The following is a 25,219-nucleotide window of genomic DNA, read 5'->3' as shown; positions in this document are numbered from 1 at the left end:
ATGACGATGAGCCAATTAATAGGCGCGTTCCAAGCTTCCAAGATTCATGCGCAACAATTGACTTTCTTTGTATCAAGCCACATCTAGAATTATATATATTATCATTCACTTCCCTCCTTGGCCCTTCCTTCCCAGATACAAGAAACACATTCAAAGATTCAAACCCCATTCAGAAATCTTCTCAACAACTATCAATCACAACGTTGATGTAAGTTATGATACTCCCCGAATTTCTTATAGCTATGATGAGGTTGTGATGCTAGCTAGTACCACAAATATGACGCCACAGCCGTCACATTCTAAGACATTCACCTTATCAAGCTTGTATCGTCATCATAAATAATCAGGCACAAAATTAACAACATTTCCACTACAGACCTCAAAACCACACACACTCAACCCCATCCTCAATCTAAATCACATAAAACAACTCGAAAATGTGCACCTCAACCTCCACCGGCCTCGTCAACCGCAACGGTCCTGGCTCCGCAGCCTCATCTACCATCTCCGATATCGTGAAGGGTACCAGTACAACTGGAAAGACAAAGTGTTTGGAGTGTGATGGATATGAATGCTGTTGCATTCCTATTCCTTGCACTGTTATGTGAGGTGTCGGGAGAGGATTGAGATTATGGAAATCGATGAAGGGTGGATGACAACATTTTCCTGAGATGCTAGCGATGGAAGGGGAGGATTTTGGAGTACCACATGGTATGAGAGATTGTTTATGTGGATTTGGACTTTTACTGGTGTTTGGGAAATGGAAAGGAGAGACATGCGATTGCTGATATTATGAATAATGAATGGATACCTTTTTCAACGTTGAGCTGTACTTCAAAACAAGTCCCATGTTATCTTTGTTACGGGTATGGGTGCGTGGTGATAATCTTTAGCATAGGATTGCGACAAAAGTATACTACGTCTTTTTGTATGGACTGATAAGCAGTAAGCAAGGCGATTTTCTACAATCCCCATTCTCAACTGGGTGTCTTATCGTTCATCACTGGGTGTAAGACCATATCTCTAGGATGCTATGCTGACTTGTCAAATCATTTATTATTGGTCTTCCATTTTGCACAGCTCCCACACGCTTCACTTTCCAATCTTTAGCTCCAATCGTTTCTTAGTCACTCCAAACTCTTGCACAATATCATGCACGGCAAGGCTATATTATGCGATAAAGTGTCATGAGGCGAAGCAAATTCATACCGACGTCCATTCCGAAAAATGGGTTTATAAGAACATCAATGACTCCGCGTGTTGAGCAGTATGCTCAGTTCATGACGCAGGTTTCGATACCTTTTTAGTGTCGCTGTGTATCATTGTCCCAAATTTCTGTTTGAAATATTAAATTCATATTCTCAATTTCCCAGAGGACCAACCAAAAGTCATAAAATGGCTGAGGCTCTCGGTGTTGCCTCTAGCATTGCTGGCTTGGTATCGCTAGCTGATACGGTTGTTCGGCTGGGTTACAAATATATCAGAGATGTCAAAGATGCTGAAAAGTCTGTCCAAAATCTCGTTGAAGAAGTCAACAACCTTTCTGGTGTGCTTCATAGTCTCGACAATGTGGCACAGGCACTGGAAACGCAAGATAATTCGGTGCATAGCTCCAGCAAGATACAACATCTATATTCTTGTCAAACAACCCTAGAGAAAATCACAGACCAACTCGAGAAAGCTATACCAGCAGTAAAGTCAACATCTCAGAAGCTAAAGTGGCCATTTAAGAAAGCAGCGATTTCGGAGTTGTTGAAAGAGATCCAGAATCACAAATCTACCATGATCATGGCTTTAAATACTCAACAAATGTGGCACACATCATTCACATTGTCGTCTTTTACTTGACTGACTTGTACAGGTCTACCTTGATTGAGATACTTGCCAACCAAGAGCAACTTAATGAAGGCGTCGCTGCCATAAATGCTAGGATGGAGGCTTCCCGAAAAGAACGGCAAAGATTGGCTGCGGGTGAGTTCTGGGTCTAATAGAATACAGTTATGTTTGTGCTGATTATGATGAAGACGAAAGAGTAAAGAAGAAGCTCAATCTTCTAGGTACCATCGATGTCATGAAATGGCAAAATTCGAATATTAGATTGAGACAACCTGGAACAGGCGTCTGGTTCACCGAGAGCAAGGACTTCAAGGATTGGGCATCTACAGGCAATTCAAAGTTATGGATCCATGGAATACGTTTGTCACAATCCAGCCTTCAATGTATCAGATGAGTTCTGACAATCATAGCTGGAGCCGGGAAAACGATTCTGATGTAAGTCATATGCATACCTATGTTGAAGTCAAAATTAGATTCAAAAGGGATTAATCAAGAATTGCGAATAGGGCATCTGTTATAAAAGAGATTGAACAAACCCAGGATTCATCTCATGGTATGGAAAATATATACTCTTAAATAAGGTCTTGGACTGACACTCTGGAAAAGGACTTGCAATGTTCTATTGTGATTATAAGGATACTCAGACTCACGATTCACGGATCATTCTGGGGGCTTTGGCGCGACAACTGATTCTTCAGCATGAAGATGCTTTTACGCAACTGGAAGCTTTCTGCGAGAAGCACCACATGACGGAAACCACTCAAGGCTCAGCCACCACTGACGATCTTTGCGAATTTATCGTCGAGTTATCAAGAAATTTCTCCACTACCAGTATCGTAGTAGACGGCCTAGATGAGATTGCTGAAGATCGCGCAGAGGTCACAGGACTTCTGAAATCCTTGAACAAGCCATCAGGAACAATCAAAACCCTCTTGGCGAGTCGCAATGAGGTTGATATCCGAAATATATTGGAAGATTATCCCTGTGTTTCCATTGCGGCAAAAAGTGGTGACTTGCGACTTTATGTGCATTCTGAGATAGAGAAGCGAACGAAACTCGGCAAGCTCCGTATTAGAGATCATAACCTGAAAGACCACATTGTCAAAGTACTTACAGAAGGCGCTGATGGCATGTATGTTTCTTTACTCCAAACAGCCTACGTGTGAAGCTGAGTACATTTAGGTTTCGGTGGGTTGCATGTCAAATGGACTACCTTTGCGAATGCAGTACGGATCGAGATCGCCGTGAAGCCTTACGCAAATTACCTCCAAATCTGCCCAAATCATACGAACGTATTCTTGATAGGGTCAATCGAAGCAGTAAAGAGAATCAAACCCTTGTCAGGCATACACTCCTTTGGGTGGTATACGCCGAAGAGCCGCTATCGATAGCACAACTGCTCCAAGCACTTGCAGTAAGACCTGGCGACGAGACTTTCGAGAAGGAAAATATGACTACATTGGACGAACTCCTCAACTGGTGTAGTAGTCTCATTCGCCAGAAGTCTCAATCGGATGAGCTAGAGCTTGCACACTTTACAGTGAAAGAATACCTCTTAAGCCTTTCTGAAGAATATGGTCCAGGTCTTTCACAATATAGAATCTCTGGAGATCATGCCGAGATTGTGAGAATGTGTTGTGACTTCTTGAGCCTTTCGGAATTTGATGGAATGCCGCTACCAGTGACAAATCTCAAACCGGAGTTGGCAGATTTCGATGAAGCCTGGGAGGACTTCGAGCGCAACTACTCGTTCATAGATTATGTTCTCCGTTTCTGGGCTTGCCATGTTCATCAAAGTACATGGAGCGAAATTTCGAATGATGTGTTACTGCTTTTTGATGAAACGAGAAGTAGTTACAGATTGTGGACATTTGGTCGCTATCATTACGCAATGGTATCTTGTTGCCGTATCACTGACTTGTTAGAGTCAGATGATCTTCTACCAGCAAATCAGCTGAATTGCGTGATAGGGTCATCAAGACCTTCTGCTCTTCACTGGGCTGCTATGGTTGCTTTGCCCGATATTTGCACCGCGCTCATAAATCGTGGAGCTGATGTAAATGCACCAAGCGTTGTTGGCAGTCCAATTGAGTGTGCGATACTGTGCCATAACGCAATATATGAGGACGCACAGATATTGTGTGAGGTGGCACTTGAGGAATCGAAAGATTGGAGATGGGAGTCGAGGAAGAAGGCTATCAAAGATTTGATCATAGCTGGTGCAGATCTCAAGAATATCGATGTCATAGATCATCTCTATCAGCACTGGGTTACATTCGCATTTCGATATGACGAGAAAGACACCAATTTCTTCCAATTCATATTCGATCAAAACCCAACTTTCTCCATTGAGAGTCTAAGTACATTTCTTCAATACACTCGTCATAAAGAAGATGCGAGATATCACCCCTCAGAAATGCTTTATGACGATGCTAGCCTGCCCGTCGAATTCCTAACATGGGCAGCACGAACGAATTTCGCACATTTCGCACCGGACACATTGCCGTTATTTCTTGTAATTATTCATGATGATCTATCTCATTCCAACTATTCGCCGTCAAGCCTTGAGCTTTTTCTCGATATTGAATTTCTTGGCATATCACGAAATAACAGAGCGGACACAACTCCTATTTCACAAGAGCATACTGGGCATTGGATAACGAAACTGAGCGCCTCAATGTTGGAGTTCATCCGATCTTCAAGAGTGAATTCTCCAAACTGCCTTGAAAAGATAATCTCAAAGATATTAGCCTTTCCAGAAATTGCATCATCTGTGGCAGTACTTGGCCTTATCTTTAGACTGGGGAACAACAATATTGTGCTGGATTTCAACTGGCGAAACGAAGTAGGGAACACGATTCTTCACGAATTTTTGGAAGGGGTGAAGTTCAAGTATCGTTGGAAAAGCGCACATTCAATAATCCTGACAGCCGTTCTACAACATCAGGCGAATTTGACCATCTCAAACAATATGAATATCACTCCAATAGAGCTACTAATATCCCGTTCAGAAACTAACTCAGATGAAATGTTATCTATTGTCAAAATATGGCAAGAGGGAGATGTTTCAAGTGCGTGTGAGAAGAACCCCGGTCTGCTTGAAAGGTTGCTTCACGCAGCAAACTCGGTCGACAAAGTCGAATATATTTTCGGACAATTGGCGAAGGACTTGGGCAGCCACATACAATTGCTGCAAGATATATTGGCTCGTTATTGCACGGTAGATTATATGAAGGAGCTATTCAGTCTGCGCATTGAAGATGGGCTACAGAAAGATTATATTTCGGCGCCTGAGGAAGAAAGTAGCTACGAGGAGCGCAGCGACGAAGGAGGCAGCGACGAAGAAGGCAGTGATGATCGGTCGTCTGTGGTAGGTGAGCACGAAGCTTATACCACAACTGACAACGAAAAGAATGGCAATAATGGCTATCAATGGACAGGCTGACTAGATGAGGTAAATTTTCATTACAAAGACAGTGATAGCTCCTTTTCATTTGTGAAAAAGGATCAAGACAATGACTTACCTGCTATAGAATCATTCGACTACGCTTTTTCAGTGGTTAACACAGAAGACGTGCCCACAGACAAAACTTTAGCGGAAAGCGGTGGATCTTTAGCTGTAGATGAAAAGACACGTTCATATCTACATTTACTATCAGGCAGCCACGACTCAGCAGATTTTTGGGAGTTACGATTATTGTTAGCACATGAGCCCGACTTAGAAATTCGTAATCACCAGGATCTTACGCCACTTGCCATCGCCATTCGATCTAAGAATTTGCGAGCCATGTATGCTTTACTTATCTCGGGTGCCAATATAGGAGCTCGTCTCAGTCACAGGCAGACCTACTTGCATCTGGCCTGCTGTCTAGGGAATGAAGAAGCTGTGTGGGCACTTCTTTCTGCTGGTGCCGATACTTCCCACAAAGACGATTACGGCAATACTGCGGAGGATCTTGCTGCCATCATTGGTCGTTCTGATATCGTCGATTTATTCCCTAGGAAAGGTGATCATGGCTCTAGTGCAGGATCTCACTATAGCGAATATTCCACCAACGAATATCTTGACGGGGATTTATCTAACGGCGAAGAAACTGACATCTCAGATTCTGGTCAACTTCCCCCATTATCAACACCCCAAGATCTTGCTTTCCGTCCCAAATCAAGCCAATCTACCTCAACGCTTGGAGAGTAGACCATTCCGATTCAGCAGCTGCAGCTAAGCATTATTCATGATTGCTATGGACCAATGTTCTGATTATCTGCGACTCGGTTGTAGATTAGTAATCGAAACTCTTCAAGACACGCTGTATAATATAAGATGAGGGAGGATTACCTAGCGAGCAGGTAGTTGGACGTCTTGATATTTTGAGAAACAATAACAAATCAAACTCCCCGGTTGTACGAAATTTTCTGAAAAAGAGAGAACATGCATGCCATGCTTGGAAATACAGTCGATTATCTGCTTCTTCTTTGGTATCAGACGTTCGAGTCACATTCATGCAACCTATCGATTCAAATACTAGAGCACCAACAATGGGTGTACAGATTCGTGAGACGTGATTCAAAGCGGGAACAATCAAAATTGATCCAAATATTGTTTGATCTCAACGAAAACCTACAAAGTCTCAAAGCTTTTGAAGCAATGATGCAAAAGTTGTCTTCAAATCCACTGCCTCACGAATCCGTGCACGTGCCAAAGACAAATCTTTCCTGTCTCACGTGCGAATGACATCTACCGACTTTACCCCTGAGCAAAAGGTGGGACCAAAATGGGCTTATCGATACATTAGTGGCCGTTGAGCCCCGAGCATCCGAACTGCTCAGGGCAATACTAGTTTGAAATCTATTTTTACATCGATTGACATTAATAACACGAAGTAGACATTAAAAGCTTCGTCAACCAAGAAGAGAAAACGATCAATCCAACGCGTGTTTAAAGAATCTTACTTCGAAGATTCTTCTTCTTATATATTCTCTTGGCTCGTAAACTAAGCTTAAATGCATCACAGAACATCATGGAGAAATGATCCTCAACTTGGCATTTTTCCCAGAATTCCAAAACACAACCCTTGATGCTTGCGGCCCACCTTCAATTTCGGGTATCGATATTTTCAAGGAAGATGATGTTGGCGATAGCAAACAAAATTGCGTGTACAGTCGAACATCCTCGTATCGATCCACTTGAAAATATGGATCTCACGAGGTTGGTCTTTTGGAATAAATACATTTGATATGCAGTTCCCCCCGTAGAACTCCACAACTTGTAATCGTTATTCTTTTCACATGTTTAAACGTCAGAGTATTCCCTTATGGGGATTGTGGTTTTGGTGTCTGTTGTTACAGTCGAGAGATGCAAGTGCGAAGTCATCGCAGTATCAGGATTTGAATGAACAGTATGGTGGTGCGTTGACGGATTCGGGGGACTATCTGTATGGGTCGAATAAATGGGGTGATGATGGGAGTGGAAGTCAGAATATGACTGTATGTTTATGATCTCCAATCCGAAGTTTGCGATTGAATTTTGCGAGGATTTGATGTTGATTTTGGCCTCCTATAGGTTCTTCTGGCAGATACCAATGGCGCAAGTTTCAATGCGACCTGGATTTGGGAAAATAATATCGAATATGTATGTCCCCCATCCCATTCAACCTCGTCGCCACTCTGAGAACTTCAACCCTAATATTCCTCAGGTCCACGCCTACCCCAACGTCGGCTACGAATCTATCCAACTCCCCACGCCAGTGAGCAATGTCGAGTCTTTCCACCTCAGCGGCAGCTGGTCCGTCTTCCCCGTCGCCTCCCCAAGCGCCTCAAACATGACCACCGCCCTCAATGCCATCGCTTGCAAAGCCGACATTGCCCTCGACATGTTCCTGGACATGAACAACGTCTCCTCGACCAATGCATCCCAGGCAACACACGAAGTCATGATCTGGCAATCCGTCTGGGGTGGCGTCTGGCCAATCGGATATTACGACCCTCCTACCGGCGCTCCGGAGTATAATTTATCTGGCGTCACTTATCAACTATTCACCGGGCGCAATCAACAAGGACAAAAGCAAGCTGTGTTTTCGTGGGTTCCAACTGTGTATCAGGAATCGATCGATGCGGATGTTTTTGAGCTTGTAAAAGAGTTGGTCTCGATTGGAAATATTACGAATGATATGTATCTCGGACTGATACAATTTGGATCCGAGACAGTTCATGCGAGCGAGCCGGTGGAGTTGCAGATGAAGGATATTGATATGAGTATCGGGGTGAGTAGTAGTAGGACGGCGAGTCCGACGGCGACGAGTACGAGTAAAGGAGGAGCGGAAAGATTTCAGGCCCAAATTACAAATTTTGCGGTGCCGGCTGCGTTGGGGTTGGGGGTTATGTTGGGGATTTGAATGTGTAATATTGGATAGGTGTTTGTTGATTACGACTTATATGAATATGAATAATGTTTTATTCTCTTAAGTGTTTGAGGATTGCAGTTCAGCAGAAGTGTAGGACACGCATGCGACGAGTAATTAGTGACATCAAGCCATGCAGTTTAAGTTTTCAAATTTTTTAATTTTTTTTAATTGTTTACTTCTATCCCAGAGACATTTTTAACGCCATACTAAATCAAACCTCAGTAATGAAAATGAAAATGAAACGGAAACCTCAAGATCTCAACTCATATCCAGGATGTTTTCTCCTCAAGTGTCTAAGCAAATGATCCGATCTCGCAAACCCCTGTTTGCAATCCTCCACGGGACAAATAGGTTTTGACACCGGTCTGGGGCCCGAGAGAGCGACGTCCTTGTGCTTGGCTGCAATGTGGCGCGCCATGTCTCTGCGTCGAGCTGTGCGGTGCGGACAGAGGGTGCAAGCGTGGGGAAGCGTGTGAAGGGGTTTGTGTTTGCTGGAGGAGTAATTAGTGAGTGTTTGAAGTGGAGAAAAATGGATATGGAAAATTTGAAGGTGAGAATATGGTAAATGGAAGAACATACTTGAATTCGAATCTCTTAGAAAATGTTTTGGAGCAAATTATGCACGTGTATTCATTCTGGGTACTTGGTGGTGAATTGGATGTGGAGCGATCACTTGAGGGTGTAGTTGAGTTGGAATTGGATTGAGATGTTGAGATAGAAGTGTTGGTATTGGAATATTGCGTGGGAGATGACATAATTTCAGAGTTGCTTGAAATAGGAGATAGTGTGGCGGAAGATATTGAAGGGAGGTGAACTCCAGTGGACGAACTTATATATAGCGAAGTTTGCATTGGGTCCCACACAGTGTTGTCTAGTATCGGTAAATGGGTGGTCCATTCGATGGGATAAGACTCATAGGCTTGTTGGGCCTCTGTATGGTTGAAAGTTGCTGGGAATGGATTGCAATGAATATCTTTAGCGAGAAGGTCGGTACTAGTGGTCGAAAAAATTGGGCCAATGGAATAATCGAGTGATGATGGTGAATTTGTAATGACTCCGTTCATATCTGTAGGAGATAAGGACAAGAGGTTGTCGAGATCGTCCAAATTTGCTAAGCCCAATGTCTCGTTCGAATTATTCCAGTTTGGTACAGGCAGTATTTCTAGCTCGTTCGCAGCATAAACACCACTGTTATCACATTCTCCACTGAAGTTAGTCCCTGGTTGATATTGTAAGCTATCTCCACTGGCATTCGAAGTGGTCTGCGATGACTCGAAGTTTAATGAAGTTCCCTCGAGCCAGTCTTTATTCCACTCCAAGCCAGTAGCGTTCGTGTCTATATCAGCCCCCCACGCAAAGTCTGTGTAAGCGTATGGAATTTGGTCAGCATTTGGAGACCAAGATGGCGAGCTCGAGCTGCCCTCTGTGTCATCCATGATTGTTATTATGGGAGTTTTTGTCGATGGTTGTATTCTGTTCGTTTTGGACAGCTTGTCGGTCTTTGAAAAGATGTGTAGACGGAGCAAGCGATTTTGAAATGATTTTATCGGTCAAATATGCAGTTTTAAGACGTACATCGGTCATGTCCAAAAGAACCATCGAAGTGTTGTCAAACCCATCCATAATAAAGATGTCAAATCTTCGCAGTAACTCGTGGCAATAGCGCAAGGTCAATTGCGAAAAATGAGGATGAAAATGGCTATGGCAATGATCATTTCTGTGGCATCGACTGATTCGATGCTCCCAGGTGACTTGTTCAAAATCACCGAAGAATATAAGATGCTGATACACTCGCTTCGGGAGATGAATTCCGGTGAAAACAAAAACAAAATATAGTGAATGAAATAAAAAGTCGTTGGTTTCTTTCGAGGGAGTCGACGGTGTAGCACCTTTAGGCGACAAACTGTCGAAGAGTAAGGCTCCCGGCGTCGAAGGGAAAATACGGAAGTATAAAACCAGGACCGTGAAAGGAAATTTAGCGAATAGAAGGAAAGTCGGGAAATGGTAGCTTTGCGAGCTACATATTGATATGACAGTGCCCGCGGCTATCGAAAAGGTTGGAAAAGTTATAAAGCGGTATCCCCCCGCGCGCTCCAATCGGGAATGCAGTTAATGCAAAGGCTTTGAACGTCATCGTCTGGTAGACGAATCATCCGCTCTAGAGTGTATACGGCGCGATCCACATTGAACTTTGCCATCTTGATGCCCTCGACATGAACCATATGATTCCCGACGTAGCTTAGTAAGGGATCATTGCTAATGTCGGGGTCTTTATGCCAGATTGATGGAGCTGGTTTATAACCAGAAGATCCCGGACTTAAGCATTCCATATTAATAGTACTGCGAGGAGTTAGGATACATTAAACCATTTAAGGTAACCATTTAAGGTATCATTAATTCTTGAGGAATATTTCAAAACTTACGATACGATTAACTTGGAAGGGAAATAAGCATTGGGGCAGCAAGGCCAACAGGTGGTTTTGGTGTAGAGGTTCCAAGCGACAATCAAGGGGAGATAAGTTAGGTGAACACGAAAATGAAGAGAAAGTTTTATGGAATGAGGTCTGACAGACAAGGTAGTTTTGTATTCCCTTCAAAATTGGAGGCCCTCCATTGTCATGAGCCTTGCGCCGCGTTGGCCCACAATAGATTCTAACCCAAGCGAGATATGAGCTCCGATTGGTTAGACTCTGCATTGATCATACTGCGGCGAGCTGGAATGGGAAAGTAGTAAGCAAATCTAATCAAATCATTAATGATTGGCTATCTAGGTCTTTATATGGGGCTGTCCTCTCCGTTCATCACGCCTCACAATAATTTCAATGCCTAGTACCTAGGTAGTCAACAAGTAATCGTCTTCGATACGTATGGCAATGAGGTTAACATTATTCTTGAAACTTGTCGCATTCTCCTTGCATAGTTATTCATCTTGCATAGTCACCTCCCACAACATTACAAAACTGTGATTCTGCCGCCCTGCTCAATCATCTAGAACACAAGCACCGACAGAGAGTTGAGGCTCACGTCAATAGATCAGTCAAATGCTGTATATACTTTGCTAATGAGAGACAAACAATATGCCCTCTCGCTATGGTCTACAATTCCTGGCAGTCCTATATACATTATTTCCTGCTTTTAAGGCTGAAGCTTTTAGAGCTGCTGGTTTTTATCCTTGTGAATATGATTACATAGGTGGATTGCAGTCGACGAGGAAATCCCGCGTAGCATGGAAATCCCGAGCGTCTTTCAAAAGTACCAACGATGGCGGCTTCCGCCACTCGTGCGCCACTTTCTGCAAACCCGTATTGAAGCGTTTTCTCTCTTTCTCTACATCGAAAAAAATCTCCCCAAAGCCTGGAATGTGAGCGTCTCGTATCTCGATTCCTGGCGGTTCTGTAATGAGCTGTGTATTTTGGTCGGGAGGTGCAAGAGTCTCTATGTACAAATTTCTGACAACTTCATTTTCCCCAATTATATTGGGATAGTCCCTCAGGTTACGACACAATCGTTCGTAAGTGGCCTTCTCCTCCTTAAACTTCTCCTCCCGTTCTGACGGTTGCTTTGAATCATATCGATTATGACCCTTCTTTACCCTGGTCACCTGCAAGCAGTATTTGAAGTAATCGCGTGCTAAACAAGCAAATGTCACTTTGGTAAACCTTCTTAATTGAAATCGCCATTTATCTTGCTCTGTAGGAGATTGTGGAAGCTTATCGCTGACTTGAAGGGACCTAAAGTCGATAGCTGACCAGAAATCAGTAAAGACGTAGTACAATTGGTCATCGGTCACGGAATTGTAGAAGAACGTCTCCAAGTGGAAGTGATTCGCTATCGATCTACATCTTCGTTTAAACTCTTCGCTCATGATATTTGCCAGCACAATCATAGATGTGATTGTTCGGGCTCGTTCTATCGTTCGTTCTTCAATATCGTTCACAAACATTTCAATGGATCTCCTGTAATTCTCAAAATCTTGGTGGTAAGGCCTTCTTCCAATAGGAGGAGGAGAGGCTGCTCTGAGTTCTTTGGCGGGCAGATGATGGTAGCGAAAGTACATAAACTTCGTCATGTTAATTGCGGGTATCGGTAAATTCGTTCTTATATCAATGAGATCAAAACGGGGTGGAGTAAATGGAACCCGATTGATGAGATCACAGTTGTGAGCGATGTATGAGCCTATAAATCTGTGGGAGGAGGTTGACTAATAAAACGATGATGAGTATTGCAAACAGCTATTGGAAGATAGAATGTTATTAATTACCTCACTGAGAGAGCTCACTGATCGTAATCTCGGCGCTCTCCAGGCAGCAGGGTGATCTACCGGTGAAGCTCCACGTCCAGTTAAGACATAGAGATAGGTTGCTCGAAAATCTTCATCGTCCTGGATCAATTTGCCATAGATACACTGCAGCTCCTTTTCTAAAGACCTTTCGGCCAAAAAGATTTGAACTGGCGCCGACATGACTGCACTCCTCTGGTTGAAAATGTACAGTACCGCGTTCAAGAACGACGAGTGATTTCAACAAAATAATCATACAGTGAAGTGAGTATACAGTAGATGATAGAGACGACAATTGATGTACGGATGAAGCCGATTATAAAGGCAATAATTATTTCTTTATACATCTGGAATTGTATGACACGTATGATACAAAAATGAATGTCAAAGATAGGTAATGGTATCAAGACGAGGCTTGCAATCTCCTGATTTGAAAATTTGGAAATGAAAGAATGAGACGGATCAATGAATTGTGTTTTTAGAAATAAAAGTGAAGGGAAATCCAAAAGAGCATTAGACAATGAATTTTATGGTATGTATGATGCAGAGATGAAATTTAAGAACGGGAAACGAATTTACACCTATGTTTATATGGATACAGAAGGGGAAAGAAGGGTTGCAATAGCTAGTTTGTTCGATTTCTATTCTAAATGAAGCGGAAAGAGCAACTTTGCCTTCTCACCCTTTCCTTATTTGACCTTCTATTTAGCGATAAACGTATTTCATCTGTGATTTCCTATCCCTTCTACATTGAATAATGCAATCCACCAGCAACCCATTCGTATAAATTCATAAATTCATTATCCAATCCATATGAATGTACCCGCATTCACTTTGATCCGGTCATTAGGCAAGATAAAACACGACTTTTGTCCATACCAATCATACACATACCACCAAATTGACTCTTTATACGCATAGCCAAGCTGTGTTGATAGCCATGTCCCATGTCGGCGGCCTTGTATATCTCATGCGACACTTAGTAGTGCTATGCGACATCTGAACTTGATTATCAGATGATCATTGACCAAACTGACAATCTTCGATGTTTGAGCCATAGTTTGACTTTTTCATCTTCCAAATCATCTTGAAAGCTGATATTCCTCCCGAACTTTAACTCAAGTGAAAAAGTAAAGAAGGATTGGGAAGTCTCCAAATCTTCTACGCTTCACTCCCTGTTTGAAAGTGAGGATCTCTTCTCATCCCCAACTTTCCACAAAACATTCCCCTCACAACAACCCCACCGCACAAACCACCAATCCCACTCCAACATTGACCCACACCATATCCACCTCTACACCTCTCCCAGAGCCCGAGTTCCCTGTAGCGGCTTTCGCAGCATTTGAAGATCCGGGGCCAGCCGCGGAAGCAGCTAGTGTATAGCCCGGTAACGAAGCTACCGTTGATCCAGCCTTGACAGCTGATACTGAGGCTACAGAGAGAGAAGAAGCATAGGAAGCGAGTGCGGCTTGGATTTCCATTGATTGGGATGCAGATTGTGAAGCATTTAAGGTGGTTTTTGCGGTGGGCGTTGGGGCTGGAGTGGGCGTTGGAACTGGATCTGGAGAAGGGGTCTGTCTGGCCTAGCGAGGGGTTGTTAATAATTTTTGGAATGGAAATGATGATTAATGTTTACCTCTACATCAACTGCAATAGAACATGTGAAAAGAGCAGCGACAGCAAGTATAGTCAACTTGGAAATTGGAAAATGCATGGTTGTGTGCTTGTCTTACTAGAAGAATGAATTTTCGACAACAAGAAGCCGGAGAAGTGTTTCTTATAGATATCCATTCTACTTAAAACGAAAAAGCTAGACCGTCTGATGTACCATGCAACGTGTACCTGCTTTATTGTGTGTTTCATGCTAATATGTGGTTCTGTTCTATATATATTGTAATGACGTTAAAACTTCGCCGTCATGTTGTGATCGTCTTAATGATCGTCAACATTATTAATGACAAACCCTTTCAGCAAAATCGGTGAGATACAATTCACCATTCATCTCAAAATAAAGAAAAGCAGTGCCCAAATCCATGTCTATACCTATTAAAGATATATATGTCAAATGTCAAATGTCAAATCGCAATAGGCTAAAACTACGCGCTGTATTATTGATCATCAGTACCTAGTATGTCTCATCCAAGTATGTTTCATGATCCGTTCATTTTTCCTCAGGCATGTTTCAAGAACGTTTTATCCGTTTTTCCACGTGAAAATAAGTGGATATAATAGGAGGGGTCGAGACCTTAGATTCAATCCAGTCATCCTCGCTCAGAGTCAAAAGATATGGAAGAAGTCCCTCAAAGATTCATTTCGACCTTGAAAGGCACTTTCCCAGAGATCCAGCAAGAAAGGAAACAAAAAGCAAAAAGAAAATGATGAGAGTGGGATTCGAACCCACGCCTATTACTAGACCAGGAGATTGTAATAATCTAATGTTAAGAATTAAATACCTTAACCTGGCGCCTTAGACCAACTCGGCCATCTCACCGTTAAACAGATTAGATGTGTTTTGATGGAAGATCGGTAATTTTTTGTAATATATTCATTTTGTTATCAGAGTGGGATGAGTGAAAACTTTTTGAGACTCGGGTAGATCTTTGATTGGCGCGCTTTTGTAGATATATTATGTAAGCGAATTGCGGCACATACCTGGTCACTCAAGCTATTTATTCTGTGTCTTTGAGTAGGTACTTAAGGTAAACTCTCCGAAGGGTCTAATCTCATCTAGATCCGCTATCGAACTCTGATTTATGATAAAAAGGACTTCGGAAATCTATCAAAATATCAAAATGATAGTCACACAAGTCAACCTGCAAAATAGCATCTAGTATTATACATATTGGCTGGTTACATTGCTCTTGTTATTCTAGCATTTCCAAGCATCTTTCAAATACAAAATACATATTACTACGAGATTTACAATACCGACTGATTAATCTTCGTAGCTACACGTTTGTTAGTCTGGGAGAGGATTACTATTCTGCACATCAAGCAACTCCAGAAATTGGCCAGTAACGAAAATCCTATTCCATCTCAAATCCTAAGCAAAACTCTATATAGTATCTCAAATCACAGAACATCGCAAAATAACCTTCTCAATCATCCCCAACAACAGGTCTTCCACCTCTTCCAGCTCCAGCAACCGGTCTTCCCGCCCCAGCAGCCCCCACAACTGGTCTTCCCCCACCAAACCACCCTCCCATTCCACCTCCTACCACTGGTCTTCCTGACCCAACCCCAGGCGGAGGTCCAGCACCCCCAACTACAGGTCTTCCCGCACCTCCCACTCCCACAACAGGTCTACCTCTTCCTGCTCCACCAATAACCGGTCTCCCTATCCCCGGCGGCGGCAGAGGAGGCCGTGGCGAACTTGTCGGATTCGATTCCGACACTGAACTCGAAGAATAATCACTATAATAAACTGTTCTCCTCGAAAGTCTAAATATAAAAAACGCAACGAGTATTAATGCGAACACGAGAAGAATCACTATGAGAGCTATTGCATCGTTTTCTTTCATTTTGTGGTTTGTGAGGAGTGGTACGAGATTCGGCAGAAGTTTGCAAGTCGAGTATGTGAGGGTGATGCGAAGGGCTTTTTTTTAGGACTCAGGAGAGGCCTCGATATTTGATTAGCTCGGAGTGACTGAGAGAAAAAGTTAGATAAAATAGGAAGAAACGGAAATTTCTAAGTGGAATACATTTTTGTTCATACAATTGAAGAAGTACCTCAACACCAAGTGATTGGACACTGTTCTTGGCATTGGTAGAAATCCTGACCATCAGCAAGCTTTGATGACACTGCGAATATTTTCAATTTGAGGTTTTGATAATGATGATTTTATATAATTTTCGTATAAGTATACAAGACCGAGATGATTCGAGAATATCGATTATCGAAGCTCACAATGGACAATAATATCAACGTAAGAAAACATACTCTAAGGACTTGGGAAGCTATCTAAGATGTAAACAAAAACAATTCAGTCAGCCAGATGACAAAGCCTTGCATGAAGGGTAACACCAAGGTAGTCTTCCCAGGATCATGATAACGCCCTTCGGACAACCGAAAACTTTGGGACCTATCATATTTCTGGATTGGGTTCGAAGGAGTACAAATTCGTAGCCCGAGCGGCTAGGCAACATACAAATATTACTATTTTGAAGCAACATCCCGCTAGCCACTGTATCACTTTTTGACTCTTTGGCTTCGCCTTGAGGTGACAATAATTTCTCACTTATGTTCATTTCTCTACACAAGCTCGAGAATGTGTTCAATATAATTATATTCGCAAGACCTTCTCAACCCTTTACTTGATGGCGATGATCCCAGTGGATGATCCGCATGCTTACATCAGTTCAAATATATACACATTTTCCACAAATCACTCCCAACCGCAATCCACGAAAGGAAGAAAATTAAGCAAATCTCTACAAAAATTCCTTGGTAGCTTCATATCGCTGATCACTATATAATAAAGCAAATGTGATGCTTCCAGAATGAATCGCCGTCTCTATTTTGTAAGGGATTCGATAGAACGCCTGGTGACCAACTCCGGTCTTTCTGGGAAAACTATCTGCTGGTATGCCGCTAATATCTGCTTGAATTTTAACGAGCTCGGAAACATCTGGAATATGATTAGCCTTACTCAGGAGTATAAGAGTAGGTCTTCACTTTTCTTGTCCAGATGCAATGGTGCTTGATCCTTTTCACTGACATGTATTCTTGCTTCTATAAATGTCGGACTTCCATCTAGGACAGGCTTCTCCCAGAAAAATGGCTTTTGTGTCACGACTGGTTTTGTGTCTTCGACGTTTGTATTCTACGATCAAAATGAGAAGTTATCAAATTGTCATTGAAGGAAATTGCATACCTTTTGAATAAACCACTGCATACATGGCACAACATAGCCAGATGAGTAAGGGCTTGGTTCCCTAGAAAATTTTAATCAACACTCTGGAAAGATGGTTGGAATTCTGGGGACTAACTTCAAATTTTCGTCATGCACACCTGGAATAAAAGTATCATAAGCCATGGTACCATAATGCCTGCGAGCTACTCTTGAGTCAATTCCGAAACTTCCGATGGCGTAAGGATGTCCAGGATCCTTCTTCGAAAGCCCACTGATCAAAGCTCCTTTGACAATCGCCGTATCACTAAATAGGGTTAACTCTTTCATGGTTTAACTTTCAAGTAATAAACATACCCATTTGCTACTTTTCTCACCCCAACATCGGGGCCAACGACTTCTTGAATTCTGATGCGCAAATACTCACTCGAGCCGAAGCCACCAGCCATAAGAACGGCAGTAACAGGTCTAGCAGTTTTACGGATCTGTGTTGTGACCAACGATATGACCATTTGAATCACGGGCTCGAAAATATTTTTGATTTCTTCTCCCGAAAGTCTGAGCTTGTTTTGGTAGATACCCAATTCTGGTTTGTTCAAGCCACGAGCCGGAATGAAATAGTACTGGCTTGTATCTCCCGTGAAATTTTTCTTGATATCATCTTCGAAAAATTTCAGGGCATCAGTTTGGTATTCATCATCCCAAGCTGGGTAATTGGCGAACTTGTCAGATAAGTGTTTGGCGAAAATCCGGTTGAGAAATATGCTTCCACAAAGTCCACCCTCTCCACGCGCAGCTTCGCGGAGTCTTGGTACCGGGTGCAGTTTTGAAATGGTGTAAGAAACCAAATCTACGGTTCTGAGAATTTGAAGTGTCAGCTTGACAGTTGTTTCGCTAACGAGGAGAGACATAGTGCCGACTTACCCTCCACCAGCATCACATAGAATGAACGTCTCATTCTTCCTCAAAATAGTCGTTGGCATATTAGTCAAAGCATAAATACCCGCAGCTTCAGGCTCTGTAATAATCTGTACATGACCACCCATACCAGCTTGTTTCGCACACTCCTGGGTTCGACCTTGAGCTTTATCATCCCAAACAGCCGGGACGGTAATAATATATTCCCTTGATATTTTTGAAAACACCGATGGACCGTACGTGTTAGCCATAATTGTTTCGGCATGCTTTCTCAAATTTTTCAAGTAATCGATTACCAATCTCTCTTTATCCTCCGTGGAACGTGCGATCAAGGAGGTGGTACTCGGATAGTCCTTTGCAAGACCTTTGCCTTCACCACTCGGGTGAAGACCAAGCTTGAACCACTCATATCTGGGGTCACTCCCTCTAATTTTATAGCCCCACAGATACTCGGGGTGGTAAAGTAGTGTTCTTTGAGAAGATTCTTAGCTTGTGATTCACAATCAGAAGCTGAGTGCTCTGAGGTACAAAGTTACTCACGTTGGGACCTTATTGTGGCTAGCCCCATCTCCAGGCCAGTTTTGAACTAGATTGTGATCTTTGGGCTAGAGATCAGAACGTTAGCCAAATCTGCCTTCTTGGCTAGCATTTTCACCCACGACATGCATACCTTATCTTTTAGAGCCCAACAAAGACCAGAAAAAGTAGTCCCTTGTGGTGTCAGCTAACTTTATCGGCCAATTACAGAAGATTTACGTACCAAAGTCCACTGCAATCAGTACTTCCAATTTATCGCTCAAATCCGACATACTTACAAAAATTAATCAAAAGCGATGGCAAAAATAAAAACAAAAGTAATATTGTTTGAGCGGAATGGCGGCTTCTAAGACTTCTGATAATCTATTGATTTGAGGCTCTGCGGGATTTCTTACAAAGGCTGATCAGCCACTTCGCATTTCGTTGTGACATTGATAGTAGGATTTTCCAGCTATGGTAGTACTTCCATGCTCATATTTAGGCGCTCTTCAATGCTAAATCCTCAAAAGTGCCAGTGTAACCCTTTCCGTGTACGCCACAGGCAATCAAACATGGTAGGCTGTGTGGGATCAATACGACTTGCCGCCTGCCCCTCATTCTTTTAGGTATCATCATAAACCTTTTTGGGCCAATTTGCTGACCGACTGGGAAAGGCAGCCAACCAAGTTACTAAGAATTATTGTCATGTGAAACATATAACGGCATTTTACGGCTGAGGAAGGTCGCACAGCATAAATGTAAGCACGAAAATTTTCCGTTTTCTTGCGTGCGTGAAGCAGACTCGACAAACATAGCAAGATATCTTCAACAAAAACAACTTACTCTGATCCAAAATGAACGATTCGGACTCCGATGATTGCGAGAAAGAACACCTCAGGAAAGAAAATGAAGAATTGAAAAGAGAATTAAAAGCATCAACATTACATCTAGCCACATTGGCGCACAAAGAATACCAGGTACCCGATGGATCGATTAGAGAAGACTATCAGAGAATATGTCGAGCGTTTGAGACATGGATTGATTACGCATCCTCTGACGGGCCTGGCGACTTCAAAACTAAGTTCAGAGATGCTCTCAAGTCTGAGGAAAAGACTTATACGTTGAGAGCTATTGGTATTGAATACCAACCTCCAGCGGCCTCGGACCCTAAATTAGATTGCCTGAAGAGTTCAGATATGCTTCATTACCTCATTCTATCACTCTTGATTGGCAAATACGTCTTCTATGCAATCCTGAAGAGGCAATATCCACTTGGCGTTACCGAATCTCAAGAAGATACGTTGCTTGGTATTGAAAAAGAGATGGTTAGGATGGGAAAAGGTAGGGAGCTCGCCTTCACTCAGTAATACAGTTGTCATACTAATTGATACACCGGGCAGCAAAATCAAAGATCAGCCAGTGGAAAGCAGATTCGTTGGCTGCATTATGTGCTTCCAGAGAGTACAAAGATGAACAGTCTAAACTTCTCTCTCGTCTACAAAATGCTCTCGAGAGAGACTTATCGTTCTGGTTTGACTTTGGCCCTTCTTCAAGATCAAAATCTCGACTTCGAACCGAAATTCTAGAACCTTCTGTCAAACTCCATTTGGAGATGCAATGTTCAACTCAAAATTATGAGTTTGTCGACGAGACATACTTCCAGTCCAGACGTAACTCTAGCAACGGAGAATATTCACTTGATGTTGTGAAGGAGATTTCGACGTGGAAAACAATAACTAGTGACGGCACCGAAGATGTTTTTCAGTGTGTCTACCCTGGCTTGGTGGTGCACAGCATGGAAACTGAAGATGTATCAGAGCTGGTAGGACCCATTATGGCTGTCTACAAGAAAACTTTCGGGCAACACGCAAAACGATCAACTACATCCTCTTCTGTGAAATCCTCTTCGCGCGGGGACAACCTTCCGAAAGAAACGCGAGAACCCAAACAGCAGAAAACGACAACCAGCGCATTGAGTGGTTTTGCAAATTCCTTATTTAGAGGTAGTGGCCGAAAATCAGGAGACGACCGACAACCCCCTGAACAATCAATATGGCGTCGACGTGCGTCTCGTGATACAGGATCGAAACATTCTCAGCATTCTTCCTCGAGCTATGATGAGGCTATGAGCTATACGAATTCCAGTCAGCCTTTACAAGGCTGGCCTGCACGTGGCTCTCCGACTAAATACAGCCGTATTCTGACTCCTGAGCCACGCGCCAAGGATGAAGCAATTTCACAACCTGAGGGTTATGAAGTCGTAGAATATACTGCAACTCCCCAACAGCCTTATGGTTATTATCAAGGTCGACCCAGTGTTTCAGATGGAACATAAGTTATCCAAAGTAATCGAGAGACAGTATTGAAATTACAGTAAATATATACCTTTGTTATGCACTTACAATTCGATTGAGTCAACAATAGGTGTACAAACTAGGAGAATAATATTCAACTTTCAAAATTTGTAACAAATTGATTCTTTTATCATTTAACAGCAGAATTCATGTTTTCATTATTCGTCCGGAATGAATCACTATATCGAAATTCAAAGTATTCAAACTAATACTTGATGATTTGATAATTAAGTAATGGTAATTGATATTTTATCAATATCAAAAGCTTCAGAATCTGTACTAATGGGCATCATTAAATACGTTATAACAACTGTAACCCCAATCCTTCTGAGGAAACTCTCTATTATAATACTTTTGATATCTGCACGTATTCTGACAAGCTTTTAAACGTCTGAAGCACATGGTAACATCGAGGTCTAATTGGATTTTTCATGAATATCTCACATGTTCGTCTACAGAGTATATTCGAATATCATTTGATCAAAAGGTGCTTTAGAAATAAAGCACATGAGTCACTTCATAACTATGCTCCAGTATAGCTTCCTAAGTTCATAACGGTTAGCTCTCTCCATAGTATACTCAAAATCGTGTCAAAAATAAGGTTTCCACTAGTATAAGACCAATGAATATGTCATATCGAATGATCATACAACCAGTGATGTGTTCTTTTGGATTACTCCCCCGTACACTTTATCATGCTTGTCACTTCATCTTTTTGGCACGTTGAAAACATATATCACTCCAATTAGTAGAAGCCAAAAGATCGCTCATTGTAATACAAGTTGTATAAGTATGGCCCTCACACTCTCCAACAACATGGCGACTTTAAGCCCTATAACATCTTCGTTCACAACTTCTGCCACCCCTTCCCCTACAATCATTACCTCAAATCTCGACGCAACGGATACAAAGTCCACCTCCTGCTGCACAATTACCGACGGTGGAGGATACCCATTCCCCACCACACCTCTCGTCACTTTGATTATTCTTACAGTTCTCACTTGGATATTCCTTATTATCACTTGTTACGAGCTATCGAAACACCAATCTGAAGTTGACAAGCTCGAGGAAGCAGAAAGACAGAGACTCGTGGGGGAGCTATATTTGAGAAAAAAGCATGAAAATGTCATTCGAAAGGAGATTTGGGAAGAAGACTTCCAGCGGGATGTGGCTCGCATGATGCAAATTCAAGCTCTAGATGAAAAATACAATCATGCTGTCAATCCGTAGAATGACATTTTTCCCGTTTTAAACCCCGGACTGCATAGGAGGTGGAGTGGATAGAGATTCGAGATTCGATCAAGGCAGAGTTCAGAAAGAAATACATAATAGATCAGTCTGACATCAAGGTCGATGCGATGGGCAAATAAGGGCCCGTTTCGAAAAATTATACGTTGTTATTATTTTAAAGCTAGTAAGAAGACGAAGTTTTCCAGAAATTTGAGGACGCAGATTCTGAAATGTAGAAGTATGGGGCTTGTAAGGAAAGGGTGTGTGGTATTCAGCAAAGGGAAATTTTCAATCCTCGGGGAGTTGATTATTTTCATTGTCGAAAAGTGTCACATAGTTTAAAGATCTCCCTAAAGAAGATAATTTATCATAAATCTAGCCAAGAGGGACTGGTGAAAACGAAAGACTGTCAAAGAGGGTTAGCTCCATATTATAAGCAATATATTTGACTGAATATAAGGCTATTTTATATACTATCAACATCGAACTACTATACATAGCTATAGAATAATGGAAATTTGCGAAGTTTTAAATTGATGTTTCGGGTGTGAGTGTGAATGCGATTGTGATTGCGCAGAAGTTCACCAACGCTGAGTTTCACTACTTTAATATGAGCTCTTTCGACTTTTATATTGGCATCAATAGGGTCACAGGATGTCTATCAGATACACAATGTCTAGAAAGGCCATGGTATATAAATAGTTATCTATCAGATACAATGTATATAAGTAAGGTGTTATTTTCAGGCACATTTGCACTTCCATCATGAAGGCTTCGAGAGGCAGTATCGGATTGTTTTCATGTGCACACACTCTTATGATAGACTCAATATCTGACTATTTATGTTGTATAGCAAAGCTTTCGAATTATAGGCATCTACAGGCCCAACACGCTATAGCAGATATGCAACGAAAGATTTCCACGGGATGGTAATAGAATCTGATTGGTCGAAGGATTTGGCGAAGTGAATATCGAAAGTGAATGCAAGGGAGTTTCGCTTGTTTCCATCAGGATGAAAACTTCAAATCAAAGTCCAGACTCCATTCTCACATTTCTTTTCGCTAAAAATTCCATTGCTTGTCCTGAGTTGAATTGCAATTCATTTTCAAGTATCTTTCGATCATAGATTGCCATTTATCGTGATTAGGTCAGAAGTACAGGTTCACATCTCGATAATATCAAAAGTCTCGGAAACTGCACTACATAAATACCATTAGATACATTACATATAGATACATTACACAGTAAACATAACTATACGGATTACAACACCACTTCTCATCGAATCTACCTCTAAAATTCTAATCTATCCTTCCTAAAATCAAAAATCAAAAGTCACCTCCGGCCACTCCTTACTAGGCCCATCCAACACCTTCCCTCTCTTCCCCTTCAACCACTTTCCAAAAAACTCACCCACAAACTCCGTCTCTATCTCCAAAATCCTCACTCCATTGATCGTCCCCAACAAATCCTCAAAGCCCTCTAATCCTAGTACCGTCGCCCAAACCGCCAAATCCGTATAACTACCATGCTGCGTCGCATTAACCCTTACATCTCTTTTCCAACCTCCCAGCTTCACCGAGTTGGCCCAGAATTCATACCATGTGGGATCTCTCTCTTCTGTTCTCGTATGATTCTGATTCGCCATAATCATGAATGGTTTGTTGAGTCCGCTTTGTACGACATTGCCTTCGATTGCACCGTCGAGATTGATTCCGTATGAGAAACGGGAATCATCATGCATAGCTTGGAAAGCTGCAGCTCCGCCCAATGAGTGACCAAAAGTTCCGATTGTTTTAGTTTGGAAAATCTCATTCAATTTTCCATATCCATATGAATGGGAAGAGGAATTCTCGATGCCAGGAATTTGAGCAGTGAATAATGGATCCGAGAAGGAGTTCAACACAAATTGCATATCTTTAACTCGAGCATTCACATATGGAATTCCAGCGGTATAGTTATCAAAATCCTCGTCTTCCCATGTTGCGATTGTACCGTTTGAATATTCGATGAATTCGACATCGAAAGGGTGATCAATAGTGATGACAAAATAGCCCAGAGAAGCGATATTCTCGGCAATGACAGTATAAGCAAGTCGCGTATTCCCATAGCCTGGGGAGAAGAGAAGGATTGGGAAATCAAATGAATTGTTATGGGAAAGAAGAATAGGAGCGGAATTGTAGGAACGTGAGGCAAGCTCTTGGAGAATAGCGGAAGGGAGAGAGTAGCTTTCTGCTAAATAAAGAGCCGTGGCTGATGGGAAGGAGGGCGCAAATGTATAAGATGAATTTTTGGCGGATGCAGGATAGAACAAGGAGAGCATTAGACTGCGAGAAGTAGACGAGTCCGTCACCTGGAGAGTGGTGGTGCCAAGGGTATGAGACCCAGGTAGTAGAGGTGCTTGAATGATGCCATAGACGGCATGGGAAAGATTGAGAAATAGCCAGCAGATTTTCTTTGTGATTAAAGTCATATTGCTTTTTGTTGATGTTAATCAATGTGGTCAATTCAAACAACGAAGCCGTCTACTTGAATGATCTTATACAAAATTCGAGTTTCTCAGCCGCAAGTACAAATTTGTCTGCCTAGAAATAGCGGTACTCGGCAAGTACAAATTGCATAACAGCAGACCATTATTGAAGATATTCGTAATCATGCACTTTTGACCCGTTACGCTATTCAATAACGTCTGTATGCTAGAATACGAACCGTAAGATGTCATTCGTGATAAATTGGGCACGTTTTACATAATACGCTTCGTGGCTGTGCATCAGCCCTGCAAGATTGGCAGTCCCTTGTAGAGCATTCTACCGCAAATAAAACATGCCCAATCGT

General features: G+C 42.2%; 11 protein-coding genes across 11 annotated transcripts; 5 read left to right on the top strand and 6 right to left on the bottom strand.

The window, feature by feature from the left end:
- Nucleotides 1–1,395: 1,395 nt before the first annotated feature.
- Nucleotides 1,396–6,031, top strand: Bfra_009888 (putative ankyrin repeat protein; the record flags this gene model as incomplete). Its single annotated transcript, XM_037340224.1, has 8 exons — nucleotides 1,396–1,811; nucleotides 1,862–1,971; nucleotides 2,025–2,195; nucleotides 2,247–2,271; nucleotides 2,343–2,389; nucleotides 2,443–2,968; nucleotides 3,019–5,210; nucleotides 5,370–6,031. The coding sequence occupies 8 exons, from the start codon at nucleotides 1,396–1,398 to the stop codon at nucleotides 6,029–6,031; spliced, it is 4,149 nt and encodes a 1,382-aa protein (XP_037189447.1).
- A 1,091-nt stretch (nucleotides 6,032–7,122) lies between these two features.
- On the top strand, nucleotides 7,123–8,228 carry Bfra_009887 (putative glycosyl transferase protein; the record flags this gene model as incomplete). Its single annotated transcript, XM_037340223.1, has 3 exons — nucleotides 7,123–7,320; nucleotides 7,397–7,465; nucleotides 7,530–8,228. The coding sequence occupies 3 exons, from the start codon at nucleotides 7,123–7,125 to the stop codon at nucleotides 8,226–8,228; spliced, it is 966 nt and encodes a 321-aa protein (XP_037189446.1).
- A 259-nt stretch (nucleotides 8,229–8,487) lies between these two features.
- Bfra_009886 (putative krueppel c2h2-type zinc finger protein) lies at nucleotides 8,488–9,673 on the bottom strand (the record flags this gene model as incomplete). The annotated part of the gene is made up of 2 exons (XM_037340222.1): nucleotides 8,488–8,728; nucleotides 8,817–9,673. 2 exons carry the CDS (start codon nucleotides 9,671–9,673, stop codon nucleotides 8,488–8,490), a joined length of 1,098 nt encoding a protein of 365 aa, XP_037189445.1.
- Nucleotides 9,674–10,303: 630 nt separating this feature from the next.
- Nucleotides 10,304–10,567, bottom strand: Bfra_009885 (uncharacterized protein; the record flags this gene model as incomplete). Its single annotated transcript, XM_037340221.1, has 1 exon — nucleotides 10,304–10,567. One exon carries the CDS (start codon nucleotides 10,565–10,567, stop codon nucleotides 10,304–10,306), a length of 264 nt encoding a protein of 87 aa, XP_037189444.1.
- Nucleotides 10,568–11,421: 854 nt separating this feature from the next.
- Nucleotides 11,422–12,699, bottom strand: Bfra_009884 (uncharacterized protein; the record flags this gene model as incomplete). The annotated part of the gene is made up of 2 exons (XM_037340220.1): nucleotides 11,422–12,438; nucleotides 12,499–12,699. 2 exons carry the CDS (start codon nucleotides 12,697–12,699, stop codon nucleotides 11,422–11,424), a joined length of 1,218 nt encoding a protein of 405 aa, XP_037189443.1.
- Nucleotides 12,700–13,745: 1,046 nt separating this feature from the next.
- Bfra_009883 (uncharacterized protein) lies at nucleotides 13,746–14,230 on the bottom strand (the record flags this gene model as incomplete). Its single annotated transcript, XM_037340219.1, has 2 exons — nucleotides 13,746–14,099; nucleotides 14,153–14,230. The coding sequence occupies 2 exons, from the start codon at nucleotides 14,228–14,230 to the stop codon at nucleotides 13,746–13,748; spliced, it is 432 nt and encodes a 143-aa protein (XP_037189442.1).
- Nucleotides 14,231–15,308: 1,078 nt separating this feature from the next.
- Bfra_009882 (uncharacterized protein) lies at nucleotides 15,309–15,927 on the top strand (the record flags this gene model as incomplete). Its single annotated transcript, XM_037340218.1, has 3 exons — nucleotides 15,309–15,323; nucleotides 15,521–15,578; nucleotides 15,635–15,927. The coding sequence occupies 3 exons, from the start codon at nucleotides 15,309–15,311 to the stop codon at nucleotides 15,925–15,927; spliced, it is 366 nt and encodes a 121-aa protein (XP_037189441.1).
- A 1,020-nt stretch (nucleotides 15,928–16,947) lies between these two features.
- Nucleotides 16,948–19,113, bottom strand: Bfra_009881 (putative hsp70 protein; the record flags this gene model as incomplete). Its single annotated transcript, XM_037340217.1, has 9 exons — nucleotides 19,045–19,113; nucleotides 18,955–18,995; nucleotides 18,825–18,889; nucleotides 18,291–18,755; nucleotides 17,724–18,224; nucleotides 17,506–17,673; nucleotides 17,391–17,451; nucleotides 17,192–17,339; nucleotides 16,948–17,144 (listed from the first exon to the last, which is right to left on the bottom strand). The coding sequence occupies exons 1-9, from the start codon at nucleotides 19,091–19,093 to the stop codon at nucleotides 16,948–16,950; spliced, it is 1,695 nt and encodes a 564-aa protein (XP_037189440.1). The 5' UTR covers nucleotides 19,094–19,113.
- A 541-nt stretch (nucleotides 19,114–19,654) lies between these two features.
- Bfra_009880 (uncharacterized protein) lies at nucleotides 19,655–21,135 on the top strand (the record flags this gene model as incomplete). The annotated part of the gene is made up of 2 exons (XM_037340216.1): nucleotides 19,655–20,141; nucleotides 20,201–21,135. The coding sequence occupies 2 exons, from the start codon at nucleotides 19,655–19,657 to the stop codon at nucleotides 21,133–21,135; spliced, it is 1,422 nt and encodes a 473-aa protein (XP_037189439.1).
- An 835-nt stretch (nucleotides 21,136–21,970) lies between these two features.
- Bfra_009879 (uncharacterized protein) lies at nucleotides 21,971–22,384 on the top strand (the record flags this gene model as incomplete). The annotated part of the gene is made up of 1 exon (XM_037340215.1): nucleotides 21,971–22,384. One exon carries the CDS (start codon nucleotides 21,971–21,973, stop codon nucleotides 22,382–22,384), a length of 414 nt encoding a protein of 137 aa, XP_037189438.1.
- Nucleotides 22,385–23,705: 1,321 nt separating this feature from the next.
- Bfra_009878 (putative paf acetylhydrolase family protein) lies at nucleotides 23,706–24,857 on the bottom strand (the record flags this gene model as incomplete). The annotated part of the gene is made up of 1 exon (XM_037340214.1): nucleotides 23,706–24,857. One exon carries the CDS (start codon nucleotides 24,855–24,857, stop codon nucleotides 23,706–23,708), a length of 1,152 nt encoding a protein of 383 aa, XP_037189437.1.
- Between the last annotated feature and the right edge of the window lie 362 nt (nucleotides 24,858–25,219).

The sequence above is a fragment of the Botrytis fragariae genome (genome assembly GCF_013461495.1).
Source record: "Botrytis fragariae strain BVB16 chromosome Unknown tig00000163, whole genome shotgun sequence".
NCBI classification, from domain to species: Eukaryota; Fungi; Ascomycota; class Leotiomycetes; order Helotiales; family Sclerotiniaceae; genus Botrytis; species Botrytis fragariae.
The sequence above is the reverse complement of the archived record's forward strand: the minus strand, read 5'-3'. Positions and strand labels throughout refer to the sequence as shown.